The following is a 26095-nucleotide window of genomic DNA, read 5'->3' as shown; positions in this document are numbered from 1 at the left end:
CTGGATGAGAGACAACACACAGATCACAAAGGGTGGTGTTTTATATGAACAACATTTTCCTTAGGATACTCAGGAAGTCTTTGTAACTTGCAAATAAGTTGGTGTGGAAAGGGTGCCTTGAATGCTGCAAGTCTGAAAACCTTTACTCCACTGTGTTGCACTTGGCTCTGCTAAACCCATGTCAGAGCCTCCCCTGTGTTTTCTGCCATGTTATCAGAAAAATAAGTACTGTAAGCTTCCTAGCTGAAAAAACAAGGGGAAAGAGCTCTCAACTATTCTTCACAAGCTGCTACTGCAAAATAAAGGAGCCCTCTCTCCTGGCATCCAAAATATGACCATCCAAAATATGTATGTGCATTATGCATCTGGGAACCATACAGAAAATATAAAAAAACTGGAAAAAGCGTGAGCAAAGCATCCTGAAGGCACATATGCCAGGAGGCAGATAAGCTTCCTTGACCCTGTTAAGTATCCCTCTAGGAGCTAGAGGGACCCCTGGCTGGCAAAGTGTTAAGGTCAGTTAGCAGATGTGCAAGTTCAGCAGCGGGGTGAGGAGGCCACTGCCCAACAAAATCCTAATCCCTAAAACAATTATGGTGGTAGAAAGCCAACAAGGTGTGGGCAGGGGCAGCCCAGGATGTTTTGCTGCTGTAGGCAAAATGCCCCTTGCAGATCTGGGCCCCCTCCCTGCCCCTGCCATCATGAACACAGAGTTTGGGAAGTTTAGGAAACTGCAGAATTTGTTGGGGTTTTTTAAGGCTATATTTTCTGCCATCAACAATATCAGCAGCTCTTTTTTGAACAGAATCTGGGTGGCCAACAATTAAAGCAAGAGCTTTGCTCAGTTGAAGTATATATATTTTAAAATACTACTATGCCTATTGAGTGTTTTCCTGCTCTGTGCTATATGGATGCAATAACCAACTCTGGGAAGCAGCTTATCAAGATGTTTTAGACTATTATCATTTTCCAGAACTGCGCTCTGCTTTGACCTTGAACAGAAGGAACCTGCAACCCATTAGAAACACCAATCCCCCCCCCCTTGGTATCCAATCTTGAGAATAGAGCATTTCAGAGCTAGTTAGCTGATCAAACTCACCAGCTTCCCTAAGAAATGACTTTAGCGAGCTGCCTTTCCAAAAGCTGCCCATTGCAGTCTTGGATGGCTGCTACAAGGTCCTGTATGCAGACAGACTTTGCATTTGTGGTCAACCTCAGTTGGAAGACATCACACATTATCTGTTAGTCTGCTGGAGTGAACACAGGTTTCAGAAAGCAGTATCTATATCGCTTTCTGAAGCCTTTGTTCACTCCGGCAGGCGGGCACATCCCAGCAGAAACCGTCGGTTTCTTCTGAGTGATAACAATAGCTTCTTGACACACAAAGTGGCACTCTAGGCACTGGCTGCAAAAACAAAACCAGGAAAAAAGAGTTAGATAACATCACTATAAATTGTTGTGGTGATTCAGAAGTTCTATTTGAATTCAAGCTAGATTTGGCTTTCTCAGTTTCTCTGGTAACCTCTCTTACATCATGGATACTGGCTCATCAATGTTGGATGTTGTTTTATTGGTAAGGTTGCTGCAGGTTTACTAAGGACTTTGGCTTGAATAAGAAGCTTATATTGTATTGCATGATCTCACAGGGGAGGGCTGCCATTGCTGATGTCTCTCACTGTTTTGGCTCCTAGAGGCAGATGCAAGGGCCGGGGGGGGGGGGGGGGAGGTTAATTACCCATGCAAATATACTTCCCACAAGAACGGCACATGTGAGGTTTCTAATACTGAAAGTGAATTTTATTATTAAGTGCTTGAAATTACAAATTCCACTTTCTGAATACACTGTAGCTGAAGATCAGGTCCAACATTAGCACCCAACAGAAAACAGAAAGCTGCTTTACAGGAGGAGGATGCATGATCTACGATGCTTTCTAACGAAACAGAATCCTGGAGCCCTAATGTTTACTGCTTGATTCCAACAAATCTTTCGCTTCATTGATTTTCATTGCCAAGTAAGGAGAGCCACCTAAATAAAGAGAAGAGAGAATAAAGTGAAGACTACATAATGCTGGATTTAACAATAAGCATACTCCTCAGTTATGGAAAGTAAATTTCACATGTCATCTCACCAAGTTTCATTAACTTTCTAATAAGAAATTGACACAAGTATCACAATGAACCACAATCCTAAGGGCAATCAAACTGCTTTTTCTGATGGTGCAATTCTATCCATGTCTACTTGGAAGTAATTCCATTAGAGTCCACTAGGGTTCAACTTACTCCCAGGTATAGTATAGCATTTCAGGTTAAGACACAAAACAACTGACTTTCCTAAATCTATTGACTGGCTAATGTCTTGTTTTGTTAGGCAGTGGGTTCTCTGGAATATCCACAAGCAAAAATTTGGAGTGTTGCAATTCAGAGCCTTCTCAGTGGTGGCACACCATTTGTGACACCCTTTCCAGTGAGGCCTACCTGGTGCAAAGACACTTTCAGCACCAGACAAGATGTTGTGTTTTCCCAGGCTTCTTAATAAGCTGCTTGTGTTTCATCTTAGCTGACTCGGAACTTCTGCTGAAGAGCAATATTGACATCTTTTCAATGAATGAATGAAGTGAAGCACTGATTTCTTCAAAGTCATTCCAGTCCAGTGCTGGGCTTTGAAGTCTATGTCAGGGCTGAGGAACATTTAGGACCCGAGGGCCATATTCTCTCATGGGCAGCCTTTCAGGGGCCACATGCCATGGATGAGGCTCTTCACCAGGCCCTGAAATTCCCCACTCCTTTGGGAAATGATTTATAATGAATTGAAGAAAATGTTGAAATATACATTTGTTAAGAAACCAGAAGCATTTTTATTAGGCATTACAGGTAATGAGATAAATAAGAAAGAAAAGAAGTTATTTTTATATGCAGTGACAGCAGCAAGAATACTGATGGCCCAGAAATGGAAACAGGAGGAGCTACCTACGATAGAAGAATGGAGAACAAAAATGATGGACTATGCAGAACTGGACAGAATGACAGGAAGGATCCGAAATTGACAAGATCAAAGATTTACAGAAGATTGGAAAAAAATTATTGAATATTTGCAAAAATTAAGTGATAATCAGATTACGTTTGTAAGTTTTAATGAAGCATTGTGATGGGAGAATGTTATAATTAGTATTAGTATTAAAAATGGGAGGAAGTTTATAGTAAATATTGAAGAAATGTGTAAAAAATTAAAACATGAAGGATTGGCAGACAAATTGAGGGAAGTCAAAAAAGAGAAATAAGATGTAATCAAGATGTATGGAATATATAACTTTGCTTTGCATTGGAATATATATATATACCCGTGAAAATCTACGAAAGCAAATATATATATATATATATATATATATATATATATATATATATATAAAAGAAATTCCCCACTCCTAACCTAGAGGCAAGGAAACACTGCTCTCCATCATAAGAAAGTTAGGATTGCTTTCCCAAGATCAATTCCACAAGGACAGATATATCGTTGTGCAGTAACAGCATCAAATCCTGAGCTCAGACCACAGGCAGATTAAGGTACCGCACCATGTTTAATTTATTTTTGACAGCATGCTTTGAAGGAAACTCCAGCAGGAATATTTTAACGTAGAATCATTAGGTGTGCACTGCAAACATGCCCCATTTTTCAGTTAAGGCACAGGCATACCAGCCAAATGCATCACATTAATGCTGTTAGGCACAGAATACTGCCTTCTTCTTCCCTGTCCTCAACGATGCCACTGCTTTCCAGTCCATCTAACAATCTGATTACAGTTCAGCAGCCTCGATGTTTGTTTTTTTCACTCTCCTCGAGTGCCAACCATCTGCCTCCTGCCACTGAAAATAACAACCAAAGGTCTGTTGTCAGGAGCTCACCGTGCAGCAACAAACACCTAGATGTTTTTCTGGGACAATGTGCTTTCCACTGCAGAACGTTACAAACAACCTTTTCTAAGCATCTGGTCGGAGGAATCACATACAATGGAAATTCCATCTACAGATTACTATGCTATGAGAACCCTGCACTTGGTTCCCTTCTTTTTATAGTTTTTAATCCATGTGCTGACCCCTCTGCATTTAGGGTCTGGAGGGAAGGGAGGAGCAAAGTTATGCAATGCTGCACGCATATAGGCCCCTGCATAGAATGAACGCCATCTGAAGCATGATGCCGCGGGAAACATGAAACCTTACATGGGCACACCCCACATCTTGTATAACCCCACATCTTGTATAACATTACGTTAACATCAGAGAAGCAAGAAGACAAGTGGGAAAGATACAAGACACTCTGCAGAACTTTCACAGCAGGAATCTGAGCATGCACACAACAAAATCCTAACATGCTGTCAGAGAACTGCCATCGGTTCAGGAGGGAGAGAGGAAAAGCCCAATGGATTATAGAGAGCCCCCAGGGATCATGGGGAGCAGCTCCTCTTCGTCAACGGAGGAGAGTAAACACGCATCCAGTGGAGAGGAGCTGCAGGAGTCGGAAGTGGTGAGGCGGTCCCAGGACTCCTTGCCTGGGAAAAGCGGGGAGGAGAGGGGTCCTCTGCTACCCACGCCCTCCTTACGCAGAAAGCATCCGCGCAGAGAGGGGAGGTGCAGACTGGGCGTCAAGAAGCTGCTTTGCTGGGGAAAGTTTAAGAACCGCCCACTCACGGATTCTGCCAGCGATTGAGCCAGCCACGGGAGAGTGGGGCTCCAGACAGATAAGGTTTATTTTGGCAGCAAAAGCAAGGCTTTACAGCCAGGCAGGGAGATATTTGCCTGCTTACTCTCGAGCAACCCCTTGGAAACATTACACATGCATACTGAAGTGAAGTTCATAGTGGCTTTACACAATTTAAGAGGAACAGAAAACCCCCACAAATAATTAGTACATGTCGACAGGATACAGCTTCTCAAAGTTAGGCATTTAAGTCACCTTTGGTTAATGTGGGGAGGGAGAGGAGGCTAGAAAATTGGGTGGATGTTGCTATACAGGTGGGCTAAGGGAAAGAAGAGAAAAACAAGTGAAAGACGAGGAAGGAAACTATGCTCTGGTGAGGTGGCAGTGGGGTATCCTGTGTGTAAAAGGAGAACCCTGAAGCCCCAAACTCTGAAGAGGGGCAGGGAGTGCTGCATTGTACATGCTCCTGATAAGGATCTCAACAAACAGGAACAGAAATACCTGGTAGATAACAGACATATCGTGGAATACGGATGTAACAGCAACAACACTTGTGATTCTTTGATACTGTATTATGTTCTCCCATCAGAAGATTTTACCGTAGTCACTAATCAATATATTTTTATCTGTGTCTAGGAGCGTGTAAATATGTACGCCAGAAACTTGCCCCAACGTTTATTCAGGTATATAATGCCTGAATACACAATATTACTCCGCCAGGGCAATGCTGTAAATTGGCTGGCCTCAAATCTCATTGCTGAAAGTGCAGTAACTGGGAGAATCCCAAGCAGATGATGTTCCTTATCTGTGCTGGCCTTGGAATCACTAAAGAGCAGCATATAGCTTACACAGCATAGAAATTATTACCACAGCCTCTCAAAACGTCCCATGCAGGCACATATTACAACTGGCTATAATACGGCCTCCGTCAGAGGATAATAGGCATGGAGACAGAGCAAAAATACAAACTAGGCCACAGATATGAAAACATGATATGATCTACATTTGTCAGCTGTGTATTTTCAACTCTTCTAATATTTGAATGTAATGTTATTTCACCTGTTGCGATTGCTTTTTCAAAGTAAACCTCCATTAAGGAAATTGGCATTGTGCAAGACATTGTACCTGCAACATTCCCACGGCTGCTCTTGGAGCTGCCACGGCTTCTGCTGCTGACAATGATTGATGTTTAGGAAGTTGACTGATGCCAGCAGAAGTGTCTTAGTCAATGCCCACCCCCTAAAAATTATCAGAATGAGCTTGGCCTCCTGTGGGAAACTGGAATGGAATAATCCCATGAAGGTCGCTTGGACAACTAAAACTTCATGCTGGGCCAAGACATCTGATATATGTTCAGCCCTTTTATGTCTTGAATGATGGATGGGCTGGATGAAATGGAAGGAAGGACTGTGCCCAGTGCTGTCTCAAAAGCATTCTGCACATGTGTAAGTGGGGAGCCATTAGAGTTTTGTGCTATAGCAACTCCCCCTTCACTGCAGCTGAACTGCAAACCTCTTCCCTTTGCCTGTGACTCTCCAAGGTGTTAAGCAGCAGTGTTTTGACCACAGAATTACACTTCTTTGTTTGCCTCCAAATGCATTTTCTTCCATCACTGTCTCGTTCCTGAATCTACAGAGCAAATCCAATTTTATTGATTTATTTAATGAATAAATTACTAGTAAAAAGAGGGGCAGGAAGAAATAAGAACTGGTGTGCTCCACACCTTTCACCTTAATGAGGTCAGAATTAATTTTATACTCCTGAAATGAGAAGGAATAAACTATAAATCTGTCAACGAGATATAAAAGTCTTCACTTCCCCCCTTTTGGCTTTTTAAATACTGTGCAACTCTATACCATCTGTTGTTTCAAAGTACAAACAGCAACGAACATATGGGCTTTCCTTCCCAACCAGCTGTAGTGTAGTTAAAGTTATAATAAGAGCTTTTTGGGGAGATACATACATTAAAAACCTGGCTAGTTAAAACATCTGTGCCTGGTTTTATAGTTTTTAAGAGCGCTAAAATCTAGTACATACATTTGTATGACATTCTGCTCAAAAATGTGTTTGTCTATTTATGGCTGCACATACTCTGTTCATATAGACATGGATTTTTGCAGCTTCATGGTTAATGTTTCCCCTTCTTCAAAAGTGAGCTACTTCACACAGTGGTTTTTCACGCTGTGTTTGACAGCTACTTAGTTTGTGATCAAGTAAATGACCCCAAAGGCAGCTATACATTCCTTCCTTTGGATCACAGAGACCGGATGCAAATCTGTCTCATACTGCAGGCAACACTTCCAAGATATGTTTTGCAATGCACTGCAGTGAATTTGTGAAGTTAGTGATTGGTGTTTTGCTTCATACACATGTGAAGAGAGAAGGTCTGGCAGCACGTTACCTATCAACTAATATTTATGAAACGCAAAGCTTACCTTTATCAGGGTGATTCAAAAGCATGATTCGTCTGTGAGCATTTCTAATCTTGGCCTTCCAAGCGGATGGACTGTAAAGATAAATTTAGAGTGTTTACCATAAATAAAGATTCTTGCGGGCTCTAAATTAGCAAAATTGTTTTCTTCTGATAAACAACATCTAGAGGTAGTTACAGGTAGGTAGCCGTGTTGATCCGCTGTAGTCGAAACAAAAATAAAAATAAAAATCCTTCCAGTAGCACCTTAGAGACCAACTAAGTTTGTTCTTGGTATAAGCTTTCGTGTGCATGCACACTTCTTGAGATATCAAAGTATCTGAAGAAGTGTGCATGCACACAAAAGCTCATACCAAGAACAAACTGGAAGGATTTTTTAAAAATTTTGTTTCAACATCTAGAGGTATTTGCCATCTGGTGGGGAAGCGACAGTATTACATCCTTGAAGAATGAAGTTTCAAAGTAATCCATAGCTTTGCGTTTTGGGGATCTTTTGAGAGTGGTCTACACACATTTACACATGAGTATTCACCTGTGCTGATCAGTGGTACGAGACACCTGCAAGCAGTGCCAACAGTCAAAACACACGGCGCTGACAGAAAGTGTCTTGCAGGAGCATGAGTTGGAGAAATCCCCTCCTAGTGGTGCAGCAATAAAACTGCTAGCACATTTGCAAAGCTAAGCAGGGTTTCAGATTGGATGGGGGACCGCGTGTTGAGATTCCTGCATTGCAGAGGGTTGGACCAGTCGACCCTCGGGATGCCTTCCAACTCTTACCATTCAGTGGAGAGAGTGGACTATCAAATCAGGCTGTAAGAGTACATCTTCTTCCCAACAGGTCCACCAGCCTGGGCACTGCTGTGTTGCAGCAGCCCTGTTGGAAACATCCAGCCCAGAGATCTATGGAAGGGCCTCATCCCCTTTGTCTGTGGTTTGGATAGCTGCTGTTTGTGGGGGACAACTGGTGTGTCCTCTTCAGTGAGGCCATCACAAAGTTTACTCCAGTCTGTTTGTCAGAGCTCATGTTTGCGGAAGAGTGCCTGGCTGGGGACGCGGGTGGCGCTGTGGGTTAAACCACAGAGCCTAGGACTTGCCGATCCGAAGGTCGGTGGTTCGAATCCCCATGACGGGGTGAGCTCCCATTGCTCGGTCCCTGCTCCTGCCAACCTAGCAGTTCGGAAGCACGTCAAAGTGCAAGTAGATAAATAGGTACCGCTCTGGCGGTAAGGTAAATGGTATTTCCGTGTGCTGCTCTGGTTCGCCAGAAGCAGCTTGGTCATGCTGGCCACATGACCCAGAAGCTGAACGCCGGCTCCCTCGGCCAAGAAAGCGAGAGGAGCTCCGCAACCCCAGAGTCAGTCACGACTGGACCTAATGGTCAGGGGCCCCTTTACCTTTACCTGGCCTGGCTGGGGACGCGGGTGGCGCTGTGGGCTAAACCACAGAGCCTAGGACTTGCCGATCAGAAGGTCGGTGGTTCGAATCCCCATGACGGGGTGAGCTCCTGTTGCTCGGTCCCTGCTCCTGCCAACCTAGCAGTTCGAAAGCACGTCAAAGTGCAAGTAGATAAATAGATACCACTCTGGCGGGAAGGTAAACAGCGTTTCCATGCGCTGCTCTGGTTCGCCAGAAGCGCTTAGTCATGCTGGCCACATAACCTGGAAGCTGTACACCGGCTCCCTCGGCCAATAAAGCGAGATGAGTGCCACAACCCCAGAGTCGGTCACAACCTGCCTTGTGAATTTCAGGGGAAATCCTTTACCTTTAGCCTGGCTGGGAGTAGGGCTGACGCCCACAAATCCAGGTCTACATGCCTCGTGTGTGGGAGACTGAGTGCTTGTTATAATGTAGTTCCACTTGTAGGCATTGGGCCATGTAGTTTAATGAACTGAACAGAGTGAATGATCATGGGCTTGCGGGAGGAAGTTGGGAGGCTGCTTGGCAGGGCTGGCCTATCAGGTAAAATATTGAGGGGTGGGAGGGGGAGGGAATGGGTCACATGCGCTGCCGGGGGGAGGAAATGGCCCCAAATGACTGGTTGATCCATACAGAGGCTACACACTCAGTCTACGCAGGACTTCTTCTGACTGGCTCATGTGCACAAAGCATAGATTTTAAGTCATCCATGTTCTGAATCATGTAGAATTAAACATGTGCAAAACTGCAGAAGTATAACTGAATGTGCCACTTAAAACTCTTTTTAATACGGGAGAATTAGTACCCAAATTTGCTAATTTCCCCCTTCATCTTCATCCTTTTTGTACTGTTCAATTTGGTATAAGCCACTTTTTTATTTTGTAAGCTATTCTGAATTTATTGGCAGAAGTATACAAGTATATAAATGTAAATAAATACCAAGAGTTCTTTCAGCACAGCAAACTGGGTAATTTTTGCAGGCCACTTCTTTGAGTGCTTTTTATCCTTAATAATACTACTGGATAAGATGGGCCTACCCCACATTTCACACCACTTTTCTTTCAGGCTTTGGCACAGAATAGATTCTGTTTCAATGCAAAACACTTACCTTGTGCCTAAAATAAGACTAGCTTCTCGATGGTTCATTTTTTGTTCGAATCCGCCTTTATAATAGGAAGAAAGATTCTGTATGGGAGAGACAAGATGAAGTAATTTGATCTGTGTGTGAGGTATAATGACCTTGATTCAATTTTGTAGCTAGGGCAAAAAGTGGCAGCTAGGCATCTCAACGTTTTGTCATGCTGCAGTCGCACGGCATTGCTCTCAAACGAGCTGCACTGCCTACCAATAACCGACTGGGCCAAGTTTAAGGTTTTGGTCCTCACCTGTAAAGCCCTAACAGAGGCATAGGCAACCTTGGCCCTCCAGATGTATTGGGACTACAACTCCCATGATCCCTAGCTAACAGGACCAGTGGTCAGGGATGATGGGAATTGTAGTCCCAAAACATCTGGAGGGCTGAGGTTGCCTATGCCTGCCCTAACAGTTTGGGAGCAGGTGATGTATGGGAGCATCTTCACCTCTCTTGTCCTATTCAAGTGTTACAATCAGAGGAAGATGCTTTTCTGTGATGGCACCCTTCTTAATAAATCACCTCCCTTCTGAGCTCAGGCAGGTGCCAACACTGATGAAGTTTTGATGCCTACTAAGAATATATCTATGTTCCCAGGACTTTACGAGTGTTTAATTCCAACAGACTGTTTATGTTTCACCTCTGCCCTGTGTATATTGATTTTAATGTGAATAGTATATTTTATACATACTCTGCCTCCAGACTGATGTGGCAAGTGGTATGGAATCATAGTTAGAAGGGACCCCCAGAGTCATCTAGTCCAACCCCTGCAATGCAGGAATCTCAACTAAAGCATCTCTGACAGATGGCCATCCAACCTCTGCTTTAAAAAGATCAGATTTGGTTTTGAAATATGATCAATGGAACAAGACTTTTACTGTTGCTGGAGGAGATAAAATCATATTGCATCTAATGTAAAGTAGTCATATTAGACACAATAGCTGAGAGAAAAAAGTAAGTCATAAGGCCTCTTTGTAGTTTTCAAAAATGATTCTTAACTCCTAAGTCCTAAAGTATTAGTAGGGTGCTCTTTCCTACGTTTTGTGTGATTCTGAATATATTGAACTTCTATTTAAAGCTGTAGCTTTAATATTGATCAAAGTCCCTTTGAATCTAATTTCATTTGCATTGAGGGATCAAAAGATTTCCTCCAAGCGAACTAGTTGATCTGGAACCTGATTTATACAACTAAACTCACTAAAACTAGAAATTGGAAAGATGCACTTATTCGCTCTGTAGAAATGCGTAGGAATTACGCATAGTAATGGTTTACTATCTCAATCCATTATTTGAATGCACAATTTTAAAAAAGATATGATTGGCAAGACCTAGGGAAAACATGTGTGCACAGAACCAAAAGAAAGGGGGAAAGTTAATATGGAAGACATGAAATGGATAGTTGAACTAAAATGTTCGTTTTTCTTAAAACTTAATTCTGCTTTTTACGCCTGTCCTCTTGCCTTTTCTAAACAAGCTTCTTAAAATTGGCTATTGCCTGCAAGACTCAAGGAGATACTGTCATGCTCATCTGCCCTAGACCCTTTGGCTCAATGCTACATGAGGTATAAGTGGGATTTGACAGAAGAAAGCTAACTACTTTGGATTCTAGTGAAGGACAAGTACAGTGGTGCCTCGCAAGACGAAATTAATCCGTTCCGCAAGTCTCTTTGTCTAGCGGTTTTTTTTCGTCTTGCGAAGCAAGCCCATTGACGGCTTAGCGGATTAGCGCTATTAGCGGCTTTTAGTGGCTTATTGGCTTAGCGGATCAGCTGATAAGCGGCTTAGCGGCTTAGAAAAAGGGGGGAGGGGGGGAAAAACCCGCAGGAACTCGCAAGACATTTTCGTCTTGCGAAGCAAGCCCATAGGGAAATTCGTTTTGCGAAGCGCCTCCAAAACGGAAAACCCTTTCGTCTAGCGGGTTTTCCGTCTTGCGAGGCATTCGTCTTGCGGGGCACCACTGTAGGCTGGCTGCTTGCCTTGCACCCCCAGGTTTCACTTCCATCCAGGACTGGAGGAGATGTAAAGGAAATGTGGTAACCATGTACCTGAGAGTCCCTTGACTCCCTGGCCAACCCAGACTTACAGCCTTGGTGGGACAGGAAGTGAATGAGTCCCTGTTCTGTTATTGTAGTCATCACCTAGTTGGGTCAGGGTTAGGTATACTTATCCCGCAATGTTATCTCTGTCTCTCTCAAGCTTCTAATCTCACCAGAGAGACCTGAGCTCTAAACTTACAGCGGCTGAAATTTTCCTTGCTGTTTCTGTGATTACTTGTTCTAGTGGTTTCCAGAGCTGGAATGCATAACGACCTATAAAATATTGAAACAAAAGGCAATTTAACATCTGTTCATCTGCTAAGCAAGCATGCAGCAACAGTAATTTCTGCAAGAAAACAGAGAAGAACCCAATTTTTCATCTCATTTGTCTGAAGGTCCAAATTGTTGCCCTTTCCTGATTCAAAACGTTCCCTGAGTGGCTGCTTTTGGAGGCAAGCCCAGCATTGCACCATGATGAGTTGGCAGGCACACCTCCCATTTATAACATCACCAGGAAAGCTCTCTTTTAAGAGAATCATCAGGAATAGCAAAATTCTTATGTTAATAAGCAAGTCTTTTATAAACCTGCCTTGTCAATTTCAGGGGAAATCTTTCTACTCAAATTTATTTCCTTGGTCTGGAAGCCCCCTGCTTAGGATACTGGAGTCACTGGTAGCTAAAGTAAGCAATTCAGGGCTCAGCAGGTCCATTATAAATATAGAAAATATAAAATATTACAATATAAAAAGAAGTTCAAGTTCTTTTCTCATTAAAACACATTCCATTACTATTCAGTTTGTCTTAAGAAATGCAGTAATGGGTGGCACATTTGTTTCTAAACACACACACACACACACACACACACACACACACACCCCTCTTCCCACCAAACTTACCAGCAAAAGCAATGGCTGCAACACCAAGGCCAATACTTATCATAGATCGAGCCTGTTTAAAATAATAACATAATACAATTATATAGGAATGTATTAAGTTGTAACTAGTCAAGCTGGCAATACATATAACAAACAGTGGAGGAAAATACAAAAGGAGTCCATGTAATTTTAAATATTGACACCAGATTTCTAGGTGTCAATATTTAGTATTTTAATATGTTATACTTAATATGATTTCTAAGGCACAGTACATACAGCCCTGCCCATAGCTCAACTTCCTTTCCTTTCCCCACAAAATCTTCCCTGCAGCACAATCTCAAGCCTGATGTACCGTATTTTTCGCCCTATAGGACGCACCGACCCATAGGACGCACTTTTTTGGGGGGGGGAATAAAGAAAAAAAAAATTATTTCCCCGCCGAGCCCCGAAGGATCCCGCTCGCTGTCCTGGCTTCGTTTTTAGCCTCGGGGCTGGGGGTCCAGGAGCGAAGGCGAGGTTGCGCAACCTCGCCATCGCTCCCGGAGCTTGCTTGCGTCGCTGGGGGTGGGGGGTGGGGAAGCCTGAGCTTCCCCAGCCCCCAGAATGGGTCCAGGAGCGAAGGCGAGGTTGCGCAACCTTGCCATCGCTCCCGGAGCTTGCTTGCGTCGCTGGGAGCTGGGGAAGCTGGAGCTTCCCCCGTCCCCAGCCCCCAGTACAGGCTGTTGCCCGCAAGCCTTGCGCACCCGGGGGGAACTCCCCCCGGGCATGCAAGGCTTGCGGACACCTGTACGAAGCACGGGGCGTCCTCTGGAGGGCACCCCGTGCTTTGAGCTGCAGGCCGCTGCCCGCAAGCCTTGCTAGCCCGCGGGAACTTCCCCCGGGCGCGCAAGGCTTACGGACACCTGCGCAAACCTCAGGGCATCCTCCGGAGGGCACCCCGTGCTTTGAGCTGCAGGCTGCTGCCCACAAGCCTTGCGAGCCCGCGGGAACTTCCCCCGGGTGCGCAAGGCTTACGGACACCTGCGCGAACCTCAGGGCATGCTCCGGAGGGCACCCCGTGCTTTGAGCTGCAGGCCGCTGCCCGCAAGCCTTGCTAGCCCGCGGGAACTTCCCCCGGGTGCGCAAGGCTTACGGACACCTGCGCGAACCTCAGGGCATGCTCCGGAGGGCACCCCGTGCTTTGAGCTGCAGGCCGCTGCCCGCAAGCCTTGCTAGCCCGCGGGAACTTCCCCCGGGCGCGCAAGGCTTACGGACACCTGCGCAAACCTCAGGGCATCCTCCGGAGGGCACCCCGTGCTTTGAGCTGCAGGCTGCTGCCCACAAGCCTTGCGAGCCCGCGGGAACTTCCCCCGGGTGCGCAAGGCTTACGGACACCTGCGCGAACCTCAGGGCATGCTCCGGAGGGCGCCCCGTGCTTCGGGCTGCAGGCTGCCGCCCGCAAGCCTTGCAAGCCCGCTGGAACTCCCGCTGGGCTCGCAAGGCTTGCGGATAGCTTCCTGAAGCCTGGAGAGGGAGAGGGGTCGGTTCGCACCGACGCCTCTTGCTCTCCAGCGAAAGCCTGCATTCGCCCCATAGGACGCACACACATTTCCCCTTCATTTTTGAAGGGGAAAAAGTGCGTCCTATAGGGCGAAAAATACGGTAACTGGATTTTCAGCAGACTGAACCACACCTCTCGCTTCCAGCCACTGTTAGAAATTTCCCAGGCGCCAGACGCTTTTTGCGACTGACAAGGTTCCAACTGGGACTACATGGAGATCTCTGGTTGCCAGGTTGGCGACAGACATCTCTCTCTGGCTGGCCTCTCCAGCTTTCTTAAGTAGGTCAGCAGCAGAGCTTATTTATTGCATTTATATCTCACCTTTTTCTCCAAGGAATACAGTGGTACCTCTGGTTACATACGCTTCAGGTTACATACGCTTCAGGTTACAGACTCCACTAACCCAGAAATAGTGCTTCAGGTTAAGAACTTTGCTTCAGGATAAGAACAGAAATCGGGCTCTGGTGGCGCGGCGGCAGCAGGAGGCCCCATTAGCTAAAGTGGTGCTTCAGGTTAAGAACTGTTGCAGGTTAATTCGTTATTATAAACATATTTTTATATAATAATATATAATTATTATATTTAATAATATATTATTAAATTAAATTATTTTAAATTAAATTAAAACAATTAAATGAAATTATTAAATTAAATAATAATAATGTAAAATAAATATATAATTAAATAATAATAATAATAATAATAATAATAATAATAATAATAATAATAAATTATTATAATTATAATTCAGGTTAATCCGACCTCTGGAACGAATTAAGTACTTAACCCGAGGTACCACTGTACATGGTCGCCCCCCCCCCCACTTAATCCTTACAACGACTCTGAAAGGTAGGCTAAGAGGTTGCTACTGACTCTAAGGCATAGCTGTCAACTTTCCCCTTTTTTAAAGGGAAATTCCCATATTCCGAATAGGATTCCTCGCAAGAGAAGGGAAAAGTTGACAGCTATGCTCTAAGGTAAGTTGACAGCTATGCTCTAAGGTCACCCAGTGAGCTTCATGACAGAGTGGGGGTTTGAACCCTGATCTCCTCGTCCGACACTCTCACGGCTACACCTCCTGGCTCCCTGTAGTCCTTCTGCTATGGAGCAGCTATATAAACTGAGCAGTTAATAAATATGGGGAAAGCAAAATGTAACTTTGTGAAAGATCTGAAATATTTCCCTTGAAGTTTGAATTTGTTTTATTCCAGATTGCTCTAGTTGATGTTTTAATGTGTTGTAAACCGCTGTGATATTTTTTTCTTTAAAATATAAAGCAGTATAGAAACCTAGAAACGAATGATAAATTTCACAGTTTAAAAAAAAGCACTTGGACATTACACTGTGGCAACTGCAACCTAGGTTTAAGGCACCATTTGGCAATTAGCTTATACACCTGAGTTTCTAACACTTTCCAGCAATTTCCATACTTTGGGAAACATGGAACCATGACTGTTTATTACCAAGATTATACACGTTTTATTTTACTTTCAGACCATTCTTCAACCTGCATATCACAAAATATAAACATTAGATTTAACAGGATTAAAAACACTGCATCCAACCATTAAAAAATAAGCAGGCTTAGGGTTGCACACATACCCAATGCCTGGGTTGATAATATGTGTTTTAAGCTGCCACTGAGAAATCATTGATGAGGGATAAAATTGTACCTCCAAAATGGTGGAACATCTACATATGAGGTGCCACCATAAAGAAGACTGTATCCTGCACAGGTATGAAATTTACGGCATGTAATGCCTTAGGAGAGAATATAATGAAAATGATTTACAGGTGATACATGACACCAGTCAAGCTTGCAAAAATTTACCATTTGCCCGATAATCAATGTTGGAAATGTAAAGAGACTGAAGGCACATTCTTTCACCTTTGGTGGACGTGCCCAAGGATTAAGACTTTCTGGGAAATGATCTACAATGAAATGAAAAAGGTATTTAAATATACTTTTCTGAAGAAACCAGAGGCCTTTCTCCTGGGCATGGTCGGCCAATTGGTGTCAAAGAAGGATAGAACTTTATTTATGTATGCTACAACAGCAGCAAGAATACTTATTGCAAAGTACTGGAAGACACAAGATCTACCCACCCGGGAAGAATGGCAGATGAAGGTGATGGACTTCATGGAACTGGCGGAAATGACTGGCAGAATCCGAGACCAGGGAGAAGATTCGGTGGAAGAAGATTGGAAGAAATTTAAAGTTTATTTACAGAAATATTGTAAAATTAAGGAATGTTAGAAGGAGGCTGGAATGAAGTTAAGTGGCTCTAGCGGAAATATTATAAAGGATTAAGTAAAAATAGATTGTTAATGGATGAAAGGAGGAAAGGTAAAGTTACATTATATTAAGATAAATTATAGGATACAAATTGGGAAAGATGGAAAGGATTTGCTGAAATAGCTAATTGAACTAGAATACAAAAAAAGGGAGGTGCGAAGAGGTCAAGGAAACAAGTTAATGAAAGACAAGTTATGGGAAGGTTCGTTGTGTTTTTTTTAAAATTGTTTCTATTTTTTGTTTTTTGTTTATTTATTTATTTATTTATTTATTTATTTATTTATTTTCTATCCTTTTCTCTTTTTTTACTGTGATGTGTTGTTATGTTTTTGTTCAATTTGGAATTATGTCTTTTTCTTTTTGTAACATTTAAAACTTTAATAATTTTTTATTTTTTTTTAAGAAGACTGTATCCTGAATCACCATAATATCAGTTATACCCATAGGTAGGATATGGCTTCCCCTGAAGATAGCAAGGCTTGGATTGGCAGATACGGGGAGAGGCATTCATGTACAGTCGTACCTTGGTTGACGAACAGAATGCGTTCCGGGAGTCCATTCAACTCCTGGAACCATTCAAAAATCAAGGTGCGGTTTCCGATTGGCTGCAGGAAGTCCCAATTGGAAGCCACGGAAGCTGCATCGGACATTCAGCTTCCGAAAATTGTTCAAAAACCAGAACACTCACTTCCGGTTTTCGATCATTTGGGAGCTAAAATGTTTGGCAACTAAGCCGTTCGTCAACCAAGGTATGACTGTACTTTGTTTCTCAACACACCAGCAAAAGTAATAGTTGCAACACCAACACCAGTGGTGATGAAGTCGTTCAGGGCTTTATACGTTTAAGATCAACACCCTGAATTGGCCTAGCAGCCAGTGCAGCTCCTGCAGAGTCCCATTTGTTGTACTGTTCAAAGCACTTATGGCTGCATTCTGCACCAGCTGCAGCTTCCAGACCCTATTCCAGGATGATTTCCAATCATCGTGGGAAAGGGAGGTCATTAACGAGGTTCAATCCTGCGGATTGTCTCACCTTTACTTTGAGTCTATGACGTACAATCAAGCTAGAGATGTGATCTCCCGGAGACTGAGTGACATTGCCAGACAAGAGGACATAGCCCAGGTAAAACCAGGGATGTTCCTAGGGGACCAGATTTATCGGACCATACCAGCCCCCTACCTTGCAGAAATCCACTATGTGGAATACCGCAGACTTCTTACAGCGGCTAGATTAAATGTCCTTGACTCTGCGATATTGTGGGGAAGGTACAAGGGAGTACCATACGCCCAGAGAACCTGTCATTGTGCTATCGGTGTGGTTGAGTCCACCGAACACATTCTCTTGACTTGCCCTTCTTATGCAGAGCTTAGACAAAATTTTATAGACCCACTCCTATGTCAACTTAGCTTCCTACCCGGAGAAAACCAGGTTTTATACTTGCTGAATAATGTTACTAGAGCTATACCTTTTTTGGTGGCCAAATTTCTTTTTTTAGCCTTTAAGCGTCGCAAGACCATAATTGACTGTATTGATATCGGGCTATCTGTTTAGCCCTTTTTAGTGTTGGCTAAGCTCTAAAAGCTTTCTGGATGTTTTAACTGTGTATTGACAAATGTATTTGTATTTTTTTTTTTCTGACTGACAGTCGAATAAAAAGGTTGAGAGGGATAGGTCCACATAGACTGTGTTAGAGTCACCTAGCTGGGAGGTTATTAAGCCATGAATAACTGCAGCCACGTTACACTAGTCCAGGAAGGGCTATAGCTGGCAAGCCTGATGCAGCAAGAAATAGGCCCTTCAGCACCAAATCCATCTGGGTCTCAAATAACAAAGCCTCCCAGTCCTGTTATTTCAAGGAGAGCACAACTCTATCAAGAACACTATATTACCGCAATGCAGTGTGCTCTATATCGGGCTGCCCTTGAGGCTACTGCAAAATTCAGCAGCTTGACTGCTCACTGGGGCAGTATACAGTGGTACCTCGGGTTAAGAATGTAATTCGTTCTGGAGGTCTGTTCTTAACCTGAAACTGTTCTTAACCTGAAGCACCACTTTAGCTAATGGGGCCCCTGCTGCCACCACCGCACGATTTCTGTTCTCACCCTGAAGCAAAGTTCTTAACCCGAGGTAATATTTCTGGGTTAGCGGAGTCTGTAACCTGAAGCGTATGTAACCCGAGGTACCACTGTATCACCATCGTATTATGGTGCTACTGACAGAATTGCTTTGGCTGTCCATTCTCTACCAGACTAGTTTCAATGTGCTGTTATTGGTGTACAAAGCCCTACATGGCCCATGACCATGCTAATATCTACAAGATGGGTTGACTATGTAGGGGTAAGACCATCACCACATTCCACATTCCACCATTCACATTCCACCCCATTAGGAGCACCACTGCACCCAATTGCACCCAATGTTGGAACGAGACCTTTAGTGCAGCTGCAACCACCTTTTGCCACCTGCTAAAGACATTCCTCTTTCAACAAGCCTTCTAAATGAAGATCTTTTCCCTAGTTGCCATCTGCACTGGATTTGAAGCGATTTTACATATGTGCTGTTATTTTAAACTGTATCAATTGTTTTTTTTTAAATTGCTCTTATATGCAGTTGACCCACCATCAAAGGTAAAATCTTGCAAAGTCAGGAATCCCCAGAACTTAAAGGTCTACTGCCAGTAAGAACTATAAAACCATTTATGTATCCCCAGTGGTGTTTCCACAAACTGCAGTGTGAGAAATCTTGCTATAAACGTGGATTCAATGAGAAATGCAAGGTTACATTTAAAACAATTTTTAAAGTGTTCAGTGACAGCAAGACCCAGCCCAAATCCTATAGCACTATTCAATTATTTTCTTGCCATATGTCTAATTTCCACATCGCTTTGCTTCTGCATAAAGAGATTTAAGGTTTTTGTATCATCCACACATAACAGTTGCTGAACATTTACAGCTGCACAGTCTTGCATGGCAGGGGACTGGACTAGATGATCCTAGATGATCCTCAGGATCCCTTCCAACTCTACAATTCTCTCTCTGATGCACTAATAATATTGATTTCACAGAAAATAAAATTGTTAAGACTTCTTTTTCCTAGTCACATGTAAATAAATAACATGTGAAACTATCAATAAAGGTACTCAGTGCTGTTCTAAGCTAAAAAGCCAAAGAGCTTTAAAGGTGCTGCACTTACAGTGGTGCCTCACAAGACGAAATTAATTCATTCCGTGAGGCTCTTCGTATAGCGGTTTTTTCGTCTTGCGAAGCAAGCCCATTGACAGCTTAGCGGATTAGTGCTGTTAGCGGTTTAGCGGCTTTTAGCGATCAGCTGTTAAGCGGCTTATCAGCGGATCAGCTGATAAGCGGCTTAGCGGTTTAGGAAAAGGGGGGGGGAAGGGGAAAAAACCTGCAGGAACTCGCAAGACATTTTCGTCTTGCAAAGCAAGCCCATAGGGAAATTTGTTTTGCGAAGCGCCTCAAAAACGGAAAACCCTTTCGTCTAGCGGGTTTTCCGTCTTGCGAGGCGTTCGTCTTGCGGGGCACCACCGTAATTTCATTGAAGTAAATTGTAACTTTTCTCTATAAACTTGTTGTGAAACGGTAGTACAGTAACACTTTCCAGTATACAGATCTTTAAAACAGGAAATTCTAACAAACTTCATTTCACCTGTTAACGTGGCTAGACTTTATGGCCCTGCATAGAGTGACTATGCTGTACTGATTCAGCGCTTGCTTTCATTCCCTAAGAAATCACATTAATATTCTTTAACACCCCGGCAGATGCACCACTTCAAGTGATTACAGTTCGCTGTTGGAATTCTTGTCATGTTTTGCCTGTTACAAAAACCTAACTCATCATTTTCAAGACTAATTCTTTCCACTTGTATGGCATCTTTAATCTAAACCTCTTGAAGCAGTTTACAAACATTAATTCTTACAATAAGAGACACAAGGTAATTAGATTGTTCATTTTGCTAATGGGAAAAGGCTATGTTTGCTGCCCCTGACCTCCAATCTATGCCAGAAGAAAACAGGTACTTTGTGTTAAGTGATCAAGAGGTTCATTGTATATTAGTACAAAACTAAAACAGATAACAGAAGTTGATCAGGAAGGGACTGGTGGTTGAGTGGCTCAATATGGCAGCAAGCAGCTAAAGTAAATGTCACTTAGGTTTCTGACCTGCTCTATTGCTCTCTGCAATGAAAGAATGACATGCATCCCAACCCTGCAATTAAAATGTTTACATAATACACATTTTTATTTGCCTACAATCCCCAAGCCTACCATGACGTTTCATTTTGATATATTCCTACATAAATCATGCAGTCTCATTGGAGCAGTTAGAAACTCAGATATGTAAGCGAATTGCCAAATGGCCCCTTAAAGCTAGGTTACAGGTGCAACAATGGAATGCCTAGTCACCATTTTTTCTTCTTCAAGATTACAAAGCAAAAAATGAATTTTGTATATTGTCAACGTTTTAATATATTTTACAATTCAGTCACACATTTTACCAATTACAGTAATTTTTTTTGAAATGTGAATTAATGCATAATTCACATCAGTGACACATTTTTAATATCATATTTTAAATATCAATTGTTAACTGGATACCACATAAATAAATGGGGCTCAGCCACAGCAATAGTGGCCAACAATAAGTATTTATAAATACCAGTATGTATATCTATATGTACTCTTAACCCAAGATGTCGCAGCTTCAGCAAGTACTGCAGTCACAGTTAAATTTGCCTTTTAATCAAAATTATTGGAAGAATGGGCCTAACAGCACAATTCTAATCATTTCTAAATAGAAATAGATGTTACCGAATTCAAAAAGGCTTACTCTCAGACAAATGGGATTGTGATTCATTATTTTTGAGCAGTCTCTCCAGCAGCATGCTTTCGATTTGCAAGACAGCAGTGGAAAACTAACTATGTAAATGTTAATTCATTTTGCAGACCTTCCTTTTAATATCCAGAATCTGAGAATCTCTTAAAACATAAAAAGATTAATGTAAGCACTACCCTCCCTCTCTCCCTCCCTTGATGGCTGCCATGTCCACTAAGTAATGTTTTCTTGTGTAAATACAACGAATGGGGCTCCAGTATTAGGAATTCATCACAATAAAACAACAAGGAGATGTCAGACCTAGAACACTGTAGCCTAAGCGAAACAAACATTTGTAGGTTACAGTTGCCTTCATCAGATGCATACAGCAGTCTGACGAAGTGGGCTGCTTAAGTCTTTAAAATGTCATAGTATTAATTTGTGAGAAAGGGTGGTATACAAACTTAATATAAATTTATATAATGTCTATCCCTCAAAATGCCCATTTTGTATTTATGCTTTTCCATCAGCTTATCAGCTGTGACAGAAAGATATGTAACATGTTCTAGGTATCTTTCTTTGTATAGGAATGCCATCTTTTTCCTGGCGAGCACCTGCGGCTGCAGCATATGTAGATCAGGTAGAAATTCAACTGGTGATGCTTATTTTATCACCATATGTCTGAAATGGGGAGGTTCCAGAAATTTGACCTCTGCCTGTCATCAAGCTGTCACAGGTACAGAAATCCTGTCATTAAAAAGTTGTAACTCTGGGTGGGAGCTTGTTTCTCAAATAAGAACAAAACCAGTTGCTTTAATATATTTAACTATGTTAAATGTGTAGGAGGAAGAAAACAGAAGTGCAAAACTGGACTGCAGAATAGAAGAACTGGCTTCAGAAATGGGTTGGGCAGGTGAAAGCAAGCTTAGTAACTGAATGGTGTAAAAGGAAAAATATTTGTATGAGAAACCAGAGGGTTGGTGCTGTGGTGTATTTATTGTAATTGACTATGTTTGAATAGATCATATAGATATGTTGTTCTACTTATATTTTTGTTTAACTGCTTTCTAATGATTGCTCCCCCCCCCCCCGTTTTTAGCTGTTTCTATTTTATCTGTAAGTCACAGTTCCTATCGGGGGGGGGGGGGGGAGAGCAGGATATAAACATATAACAAAACTTACATCTATCTGGCCACTGGAGCGAATACCAAAGCCTCCCAAGCCAATCCTGTTAAGAATCGGTGCTATATATCTCTAGTTAACAAAGCGAAATAACATTTCCACTTTTCTTCTCGCCTATCTGCACAAATCAGTGTGCCCCGTGGCACGATGGGTTGACAGGTGTAAGCCCCCTATAGAAATACTCTTTTATGTTTTCATGAAGTCGTGGAAATTTGCATAAGGAACTGCCAACACCAGAAACCCAAAATGGAGAAAGTGCCCAGATGGTCACAACGCTCATTGGTCAGAATAGGGTGGCGAAGTTGGAAAGAACACCCCCCCCCAAAAAAATTCCCCCCTAGCACCAGTTTGGGCGTAGGGCAGGGATAGGCAACCTAAGGCCCAGGGACCGGATGCGGCCCAGTCGCCTTCTCAATCCGGCCCGCGGACGGTCTGGGAATCAGCGTGTTTTTACATGAGTAGAATATGTGCTTTTATTTCAAATGCATCTCTGGGTTATTTGTGGGGCATAGGAATTCGTTCATTCCCCCCCCCAAAAAAAAATACAGTCCAGCCCCCCACATGGTCTGAGGGACGGTGGACTGGCCCACGGCTTAAAAAGGTTGCTGACCCCTGGAATAAGCAATGGTCAGCAGCTGCAAGAGACAAGCCCCGAATGTTGGTGCTTGATAGGTATGTGAGCACAAGTGACTATGAGAGCGCATGTGAGAGAAGGGCTCTCCTAGTGTCCTCCCCTCAGACTCCTTTCCCTGTTGGGGGAGAACATAGAGCAATGGAGACAACTGTGTGGGAAGTTGCTATGGCACTCCCTGTGCAGTGGTTGTTTGTGCTGCTCAGACTGTCTTCCTGCAATACCAAAAGCACCATGACTGTGTCCTCCGCGCCTTGCTGCTTGTTTGCTGGCCTCCTGTACCTTTTTTAAGCTGCAGGGTGCAAATCAACTAACATTTTGCTTGCTTTCCGATTCACTCTCTCTGCAGCTCATCTCAGCCATCTTCCAGGTAGGCTTCTCCATGAATGACTTGTCCACTACCACATCCCAGCAGGGCTCAGGGTCTGCTCTCAGCCCCTCTGAGCTTCCGCAAGGGCAGGTGCCAGCCTCCCTCACACTGCAGGCATAATGGACACACACCATCCCAACCTCCAAGCAGGGCAAGACTCCAGGAGTTCCAGGCACAAACCCAGGGTTTGCGTTCCCCTTGGAATTGGGGACAGTGGAGTAGAATGTGTACAGTGGTACCTCAGGTTAAGTACTTAATTCGTTCTGGAGGTCCGTTCTTAACCTGAAACTGTTCTTAACCTGAAGCACCACTTTAGCTAATGGGGCCTCCTGCTGCGCCGCCGGAACCCAATTTCTGTTCTTATACTGAAGCAAAGTTCTTAACCCAAGGTAATATTTCTGGGTTAGCAGAGTCTGTAACCTGAAGCGTATATAATCTGAAGCATATGTAACCTGAGGTACCACTGTACTTTTATTTAAAATGCATCTCTGGGTTATTTGTGGGGCACAGGAATTCATTCATATATATTTTTTCAAAATATAGTCTGGCCTACCACATGGTCTGAGGGACAGTGGACCGGACCATGGCAGAAAAAGGTTGCTGACCCCTGATCTAAGTGCTGCTAAAGGCAGAAGGGAGATTATCTTGGCTGCAAGTCAAGAGGTGCTGTTCACATGTAGCCTTGCATTTGCCACTACAGTTGTTTCCTGAAACTCCTTGAGTTTTCAAGCTTGTGTTGCTTTCTAGATTTCTGGAACATACATGATGCAGCACAAGTCACAATGAAAGGCAGCTGTTAACAAAATGCTTTATAAATTCAGACGCAGTATACTTTTGAGGTAGTGATGTATGGAACTGAGAGCTGGACCATAAAGAAGGCTGATCGCCGAAGAATTGATGCTTTTGAATTATGGTGCTGGAGGAGACCCTTGAGAGTCCCATGGACTGCAAGAAGAACAAACCTATCCATTCTTAAGAAAATCAGCCCTGAGTGCTCACTGGAAGGACAGATCCTGAAGCTGAGGCTCCAATACTTTGGCCACCTCATGAGAAGAGAAGACTCCCTGGAAAAGACCCTGATGTTGGGAAAGATGGAGGGCACAAGGAGAAGGGGACAACAGAGGACGAGATGGTGGGACAGTGTTCTCGAAGCTACCAGCATGAGTTTGACCAAACTGCGGGAGGCAGTGGAAGACAGGAGTGCCTGGCGTTCTCTGGTCCACGGGGTCACGAAGAGTCGGACGCGACTAAACAACAACATACTTTTGAGGATCAGACACTGAGGACAAAGGCACAAGAATCACATACAAGAATCACGGACACTCCAGCAAGTCGTATTTAACATGGAAGGAAGCATTAAACTGCACAAACATTGAAATATGCACAGAAACTGATGGGTAGCATCTCTGTGCCAAAACAACTCCCTAGGGCATTTCTCTGAAGCGCAGGGGAGGGGGGGTCTCCGCAGAGGCCCTGCTCTCCTCTGTCTCTCGCCCTTCTGAGGAGGTGGGCTTCGTCCCATGAGACTTTGGGGAGCTGGGGAAGGGGGTTCCCTTTTCGAAAGGGCTTCAGTTTAACGGCCGACCGGCCGCCTGAGTCAAAGACGCTGGAGGAGCTGGAGGCCGCCGCTTCCCACCCCTCGAGCACCAGCGGGGTCTGCAAGGGCGACGGCGGGTCCTGCGCCGCCCCAGAATGACGAGGAGTGACAGAGAAAGGAAGGCCAGGACGAGGCCTCCCTACTGCGCAGGCGCGGCGGAGGGACGTCGCCATGGCGACAGCCGGATGCTCGAGTGGGCGCCTAACTCCCGCTAGGCCGCAGGGTGCGTGCGCACGCCGCTGAGTCACCCCCCCACACCCTATCCGACCCTGGCCACTCACCAGCCCCTCGTTCATGCCGGGCCCGCCGCCGCTGCCGCCACCGCCTTTGTACTCGGCGTAGCGAAGGCGCTCTCCCTCCGAGCCGCCCTTCGCGCTCCCCATCGCGGCCAGGCAAAGCGAAATGGAGAAAGCGAAGGCGGCTACGGGGCACCGCGAGGGACAAACTCGGCACGCCTCTCTTCGCTTTTGCCCTCCCATGGACAGGGGAAGCTGCACTGAGCATGCGCGACATCAGTCAGCCGCCCTGAGCCCCTGCTGGGAAAAAGGCGGCGTGTAAACGAAATACGTAGTCGAAACAAAATAAAAAAATTCCAGTAGCACCATAGAGATCAACTAAGTTTGTTATTGGTATGAGCTTCCATGTGCATGCACACTTCTTCAGATACACATTTCGTGTGCATGCACACGAAAGCTCATACCAATAACAAACTTAGTTGGTTTCTAAGGTGCTACTGGAAAGAATTTTTTTATTTTGTTTCGACTACGGCAGAGCAACTCAGCTATCTACCTGTAATGAAATACATAGTTATCTTGGGGATTTTAGCGCTCTGGGTTAGCGGCTGGCAACCCTACAAAAGAGATGCAAGAAATGAATTAAGTCATTCTGCTCTAGGTGCTTAGCATGGGACTGATAAATGCTCACTCCGTTTTTAAGGAGGCGTTCACATGGCATCAAATCTGTTTTCTGGATTTTCCTGGTGTTTCTTCCCCTAGCCCCTGTAATGACCCAGCTCGAAAAGGCCTGCCATGAAGGCTAGGGGACCCTTCTGAGTTGTAAGACAA

The 26095-nt window shown here is 43.9% G+C and overlaps 1 protein-coding gene across 3 annotated transcripts; it reads right to left on the bottom strand.

The window, feature by feature from the left end:
- Nucleotides 1–1775: 1775 nt before the first annotated feature.
- DNAJC15 (DnaJ heat shock protein family (Hsp40) member C15) lies at nucleotides 1776–25524 on the bottom strand. 3 transcript variants are annotated; one of them, XR_014566674.1, is made up of 7 exons: nucleotides 25313–25524; nucleotides 12605–12656; nucleotides 11908–11981; nucleotides 9649–9725; nucleotides 4829–7199; nucleotides 3421–4367; nucleotides 1776–2783 (listed from the first exon to the last, which is right to left on the bottom strand). XR_014566674.1 is itself a non-coding variant. In XM_083748498.1 (6 exons), the coding sequence occupies exons 1-6, from the start codon at nucleotides 25412–25414 to the stop codon at nucleotides 1956–1958; spliced, it is 447 nt and encodes a 148-aa protein (XP_083604624.1). In that variant the 5' UTR covers nucleotides 25415–25499; the 3' UTR covers nucleotides 1776–1955. The 3 variants fall into 3 exon arrangements, 1 of the variants encoding a protein (XP_083604624.1); XM_083748498.1 differs by lacking the exon at nucleotides 3421–4367 and having other exon boundaries at nucleotides 1776–2026; nucleotides 7129–7199; nucleotides 25313–25499; XR_014566675.1 differs by lacking the exon at nucleotides 1776–2783 and having other exon boundaries at nucleotides 3415–4367; nucleotides 25313–25503.
- Between the last annotated feature and the right edge of the window lie 571 nt (nucleotides 25525–26095).

The sequence above is a fragment of the Podarcis gaigeae genome (assembly GCF_964106915.1).
Source record: "Podarcis gaigeae genome assembly, chromosome: 7".
Lineage (NCBI taxonomy): Eukaryota > Metazoa > Chordata > Lepidosauria > Squamata > Lacertidae > Podarcis > Podarcis gaigeae.
Note: the sequence above shows the minus strand (reverse complement) of the source record. Positions and strands in the feature narration are given on the sequence as shown.